General features: G+C 38.1%; 1 protein-coding gene across 1 annotated transcript; it reads right to left on the bottom strand.

Moving 5' to 3' along the window:
• Positions 1 to 817: 817 nt before the first annotated feature.
• On the bottom strand, positions 818 to 4,734 carry ftr63 (finTRIM family, member 63). The gene is made up of 4 exons (XM_066677156.1): positions 4,007 to 4,734; positions 2,957 to 3,052; positions 2,634 to 2,867; positions 818 to 2,526 (listed from the first exon to the last, which is right to left on the bottom strand). The coding sequence occupies exons 1-4, from the start codon at positions 4,574 to 4,576 to the stop codon at positions 1,030 to 1,032; spliced, it is 2,397 nt and encodes a 798-aa protein (XP_066533253.1). The 5' UTR covers positions 4,577 to 4,734; the 3' UTR covers positions 818 to 1,029.
• Positions 4,735 to 6,199: the final 1,465 nt, after the last annotated feature.

Below are 6,199 nucleotides of genomic sequence, written 5' to 3'. Positions count from 1 at the left end.
TTATTTACATTTTATCCTATCACTTATTTTAATTGTTTGCCTTTTATAGTCACACTTGGAGCTACATGTATCTATGAAACGTATTACTACAATTTCTACGATAATGAGAGAAAAAGGTTTAACAGCATTCTTCATTCATAACTGTTTCTTACTCCCAACATATTTTAAAAAGTTATATTATTATTTATTTATTTTTGTAAGTGCTTTAAAATCACTTTTACAGAACACTGGTTTAATTCCAAGTCATTTCTGTACCAAGTGTGCACTCAACTTTGTTAATCCTGCTTGAACTCACCTCTCAAAGTGGGATAATGATAATCCTGTTATTTAGTATCAAAACTATCCTAGATTTCTGCTAGAAGTTTTGCAAAACCCAATTGTTGCATTTAATCCTGATTAAAGTTTAGATTGGATTACAAAATCCAGATCCAAATCTGCAGGAAAAAAAAGCTTGTAATCTGTTTTGAAAATCCCATTTTCAAGTTTAATCCAACTTCATTGTTTTAATCTTGTCAGATACCTTTAAAAAAACTGAACCCAGGGGCTCAAAATGGCAATCTCCCAAAGACAAGTCAAATGCTTAGACCAGAGCAACACTCAAGAACCCTAAAGTTTGTCTTTTTCACATTAAGACTCACATTAAGTTTTGTATCTGTTACCCAAGTGCAGTGAGTATGCTCTCGGTGCTTGAGTGTATGAATAAGTACACTTCTCCAAAATGAAGCAGCATGGCATCTGCTTCCTCTTTAACATATTTTGGCACGAGACATTATGATACCAGCCTGTCAAGCAAGGTCTGCAACACTTTTGACTCAGCAGTTATTTATTGTGTGCAAATAATGACAGTTAAACAAACCAACAGATTTTACCAGAAAGAAGAAAAAAATATATATACACATTCTCTTCATACAATTAAGACTTTAGACAATTAAGAATTAAGTGTACAAGATATTATTGCATGCAATTGTATTGTGATGCATTGCATTCACTACAGCATTTCTAAATAACCTCAGATGCAATCCAGATAGCTCACACTAATCTCAAATTCAAAGCTCCAAAAAGGGACTGTGGTTCAGCAGCAGGTTTAGACGCACACTCTGAGCTGAATAGGGATTGGGGATTAGTAGCAGGCTTAACCTCGAACCCAGTTCCAAAAAGGGACTGTGGTTCAGCAGCAGGTTTAGACGCACACTCTGAGCTGAATAGGGATTGGGGATTAGTAGCAGGCTTAACCTCGAACCCAGTTCCAAAAAGGGACTGTGGTTCAGCAGCAGGTTTAGACGCACACTCTGAGCTGAATAGGGATTGGGGATTAGTAGCAGTTTTAACCTCGAACCCAGTTCCAAAAAGGGACTGTGGTTCAGCAGCAGGTTTAGATGCACACTCTGAGCTGAATAGGGATTGGGGATTAGTAGCAGGCTTAACCTCGAACACAGTTCCAAAAAGGGACTGTGGATCAGCAGCAGGTTTAGATGCACACTCTGAGCTAAATAGGGATTGGGGATTAGTAGCAGTTTTAACCTTGAACCCAGTTCCAAAAAGGGACTGTGGTTCAGCAGCAGGTTTAGACGCACACTCTGAGCTAAATAGGGATTGGGGATTAGTAGCAGGCTTAACCTTGAACCCAGGTCCAAAAAGGGACTGTGGTTCAGCAGCAGGTTTAGACACACGCTCTGAGCTGAATAGGGATTGGGGATTAGTAGCAGGCTTAACCTTGAACCCAGTTCCAAAAAGGGACTGTGGTTCAGCAGCAGGTTTAGACACACGCTCTGAGCTGAATAGGGATTGGGGATTAGTAGCAGGCTTAACCTTGAACCCAGTTCCAAAAAGGGACTGTGGTTCAGCAGCAGGTTTAGACGCACACTCTGAGCTGAATGGGGATTGGGGATTAGTAGCAGGCTTAACCTTGAACCCAGTTCTAAAAAGGGACTGTGGTTCAGCAGCAGATTTAGACGCACACTCTGAGCTGAATTGGGATTGGGGATTAGTAGCAGGCTTAATCTTGGACCCAGCTCCAAAAAGGGACTGGATTTCAGCAGCAGGTTTAAACGCATATCCAAAGCAGAACACAGATTTGGGTTCTGTAGGAAGTTTGAATACAGGAATTGAGCTGACAAGGGATGTGGCTTCCGTATCAGGCTTTGACACAGACCCACAGTCAAACATGAATTGGGGTTGAGCAGCAGGGTTAAGCTTTACCCCAAAATTAAACCGGGATTGTGATTCAGCAGCAGGCTTATACACAGACTCAAGGGTGAATGATTGTTGGGATACAGGAGAAGGCAACACAGATGATAACATAGGTTTGGCTACATTGCTTTGTTCAGGTTGTTTGTCAGAAGAAGCAGACTGAGATGCAATTTGCTGACATTTCAGTTGAGAGGATGAACACAGCTGCTTAATGCTCTCAATTTGTACTTTAAATTTATTGGCAAATGCTCTGATATTTTCACATGAGCATTGTGTATTAATCTTTACTCTGTCAAAGTCCTCAAAGAGACCAAGACTCTGGAAAGCCTGGAAAACCTACAAAACAAAAGTTGGAAGCACAATATAAATTCAAAAATGAAAGGGAAAAAAACCCACTCATACTGAGTCTTTCAGGTGCATAGATAAACAGCCATGCATGTTACCTTTAAAAAAGTGAAGTCATCTTCTGTGTGCGATAGCTGTTGTATCTCATCATCCTTCCTCTTGAGATCAACAATCTCATTCTCTACTTGTTTCAGGGACTCTTCAGCTTGACTTAATTCAGCCTTCCACTGAGTTCTGAGTGCCTCTGTCATTTCAGAACACTTTTCTTCAATGGACTGGATCAGCTCATGAAACTCTCTCTCTGTCTCTTCTACTGCTGTCTGTGCAGAGTCCTGTTGGCGATCCAGAAAAAAAATGGAATATTGTTTAGTTTAAATGATAAAATAAAGTTTATTCAAAAGGTTTCATGTTTTGCATTCACCTTGAGAGACCCTACAGATTTCACCAGCTCCTGATGTTCCTCCTCTCTTTCCTGGAGTCTCTGTCTGTAACGGTTCTGTGTCTCCTCCACCTGTTTCTATGGTTAAATAATTAGAATAAAATTTAGAATCAATCTTTATTGGCCATGTATGCACGCTCATACAAAGAATTTGGTTTAGGTTACAGTAGCTCGCAGTGCACATAAGTACCAATAGTACCAAAATAAAAGATGACAAACACAAACACTACCATAAACACATTCACACACCCAAAAACCAACATGTAAAATTTACATTGTGCATGTTTCATATTAAAGTGTTGGGTGCAGCAGTTGTGCTGTAGAAGCAAAGTTACAAGGGCAGGTGAGTGAAGATTCTGAAGATGCACTAGTTGGAGAGTTCAAGTACAGAAGATCCAGAATAACTGGATAACTGTTTGCTTCAGTTTTAGTGCTTAGAATTAAGAGCACTTTATTAAATGCAAGTTTACAGTCTGTACCAAACAAATGCAAAAACATGCAAATTGTTATTGTTTTTTAGGTCACAGATTTTCAATATTTGTAACTGTTATAGTGTAGATAACTAGATGCCATTAGTGGATATGCATGACAAAGCGGCTTAAGGATCACTTTTGATATACTGAAAATGAAACTTAAATAAACCTACTTCCGGGGTTACGGGGAATTTTGTGACCGTCGAGTTCTGTGACTCTAGAGGGCGCTATTTCATAGCCTTGGCATTGAGGTCACAATTCCTTAAAGCTGCCGTCAGAATCTGTGACCCCACTGAATCTCCAAATAAACATTATAAACATTTAGGTTAAAGTGATGTTTAAGTACATTTATGTAATTTTAGTGTTGTCACAAATTCTGACAGGCTTTGAAACAGCGCCCTCTGGGGTCACAAAAGTCGACGGTCCCAGAATTCAGTGTAACACCAGGAAAAACAAGATCTTTTTCCCCCCCTAGCATGTTAAACATTCATGATTATGAGTCTTAAAATATCTTGTCAAAATATTTGCAAGCATATACCGTATGTATTTAACCACTTACCTGTTTCTCTGCTCTCTCAGCTCCAACTGAAATAATTTCATGACCACTGTGCTCGCCCATTGCGCACTGATAGCAAACACATTTCTGATCTTTGCGGCAGAAAACGTCCAGAATCTTTCCATGCTGTTGACAGATTTTCTCATGTAAGTGTTTAGAGGGTCCAGTCACTGTATGTTTCTTCAGAGGTGCAGATTCATTATGATATTTAAAATGAACTTCACAGTATGAAGCCAGACACACCAGACAAGACTTAACAGCTTTGCGTTTTATTTTAGTGCAGATATCACACTCCACATCTCCAGGAAAGTCATCAGCAGTTGGTTGGGGTCCAGCTTTTTTCAGTTTGTCCACCAATTCAGCTAGCATGTGGTTCCTGCGTAAAACAGGCCTTGGGAAGAAGGTCTCTCTGCACTGGGGACAGTTTACTCCCACTTGCTGATCCCAGAAATTATTAATACAATTCATACAAAAACTGTGTCCGCAGGATGCAGTGACTGGATCATTCAGTAAATCCAAGCAAATCGAACAGCAGAACTCCTCTTCGTCTACTAAAACATTTGTTTCCGTCATTTTAGCAAACTAATAGAGATCTTCACCCAAAGCACAACACCTCCAACCACTCTTACCTGCAACGGGACATGCTCTAGAAATGAAACTTAACTCTCTCGTGTCTTACAACGCCTTCAGTGTTTAAGCTGTGACTCGTTGCAACAACAATTACCCAGTTAACAACGTTACATCCAAACGTTCTTTAAATTTGCAAGGAAGGAGTTACGAATCTGAATTTTTAATATTTTAATTATATTTATCTGAATTTTTTATATTTTCATTATTTTATATGAATTTGCAACTGAAGTTTTGAGATTAAAAATAAATTTGATTCATGAATTCAAATCCCAATCCCAAGTTTCTGTTTTACATTACATGAAAACAGGCGAGCTCTCCAGCCAGTGATTTACTGCGGTTAAGCCAGCCTCCAGCCGCCGTTTGAGAAAACACGGTTAAACTAGCCGCACGTCAGATTTTAGTGCGCGTATACTAGTGACAAACCGGTAATACTCAATGCGCGTGAAGACCTGAGCTTATGCCCTTAATTTTAAAGAAAGTAACAGCATTTAACCGGTTTATATATTGGTCATTTCTAGTAAGTAGTCCAAACAATCAACAGATATCAGTTCAGGGTTTACTACACTATGTATCTATGAAGTATGAAGTGATTTTACTGTATAGTTTTTATGTAAATTACATACAAAATCCCTATAATTGTCCATTGTTTTTAATGTTAACTCAAGTTTACTGCTTTATAAAATGGTTATTTTGAATAAGTAGTCCACACAACCAATATATATCAATTCAGTGTTTGCCATACTATGTACCTATGACATATGAAGTGATTTTACTGTATAGTTTGTATGTAAATGACATTCAAAGTCCCCATAATTGTCCATTGTTTTTTAACATGAGTCAAGTTCACTGCTTTATAATATAGTCATTTCTAATAAGTAGTCCACACAACCAACAGATATAGGTTCAGAGTGTACCACACTATGTACCTATGAAATATGAAGTGATTCTACTGTATAGTTTTTGAGTAAATGATATTCAAAATCACAATAATTCTCCATTGTTTTTAATGACGACTCAAGTTTACTGCTTTATAATATGGTCATTTCTAATAAGTAGTCCATACAATCAACAGATATCAGTTCTGTGTTTGCCATACTATGTCCCTTTAAAATATGAAGTGATTTTACTGTATACTTTTTGAGTAAATGACATTCAAAATCACAATTAATCTCCATTGTTTTTAATGATGACTCAAGTTTACTGCTTTATAATATGGTTATTTTTAATAAGTAGTCCACACAACCAACAGATATCAGTTCAGTGTGTACCACACTATGTACCTATAAAATATGAAGTGATTTTACATTTGTCCAGGTCTAACACTGTGTTCGACCACTCTGAGAAAGCTGTTGACCTGTGGTCAATGTATGTGATCTGAAGTTTAGAATTAATGGCTCTGAATTATTGTTTTTATTCTGGATATATTTCACCACATCACACCACAAAACAAACAAACAAACAAACAAAAAACCACAAAAACATAAGCATGGATAAAATTAATTATTTAAGCTATGCCCTGTGAAGGACTGGCGCCCCCTCCAGGGTGTGTTCCTGCCTTGTGCTCAG

Source organism: Hoplias malabaricus, chromosome 7, assembly GCF_029633855.1.
Source record: "Hoplias malabaricus isolate fHopMal1 chromosome 7, fHopMal1.hap1, whole genome shotgun sequence".
Taxonomy (NCBI): Eukaryota; Metazoa; Chordata; class Actinopteri; order Characiformes; family Erythrinidae; genus Hoplias; species Hoplias malabaricus.
This window is presented reverse-complemented; position numbering and strand designations above follow the sequence as displayed.

Coding starts and splice junctions, on each gene's coding strand:
- ftr63 (XM_066677156.1), bottom strand. CDS start 4,576: ATGACGGAAACAAATGTTTTAGTAGACGAAGAGGAGTTCTGCTGTTCG. Junction 3,053..4,006: donor CTGAGAGAGCAGAGAAACAG/GTAAGTGGTTAA, acceptor ATTTAACCATAG/AAACAGGTGGAGGAGACACA. Junction 2,527..2,633: donor ATGACTTCACTTTTTTAAAG/GTAACATGCATG, acceptor TTTGTTTTGTAG/GTTTTCCAGGCTTTCCAGAG.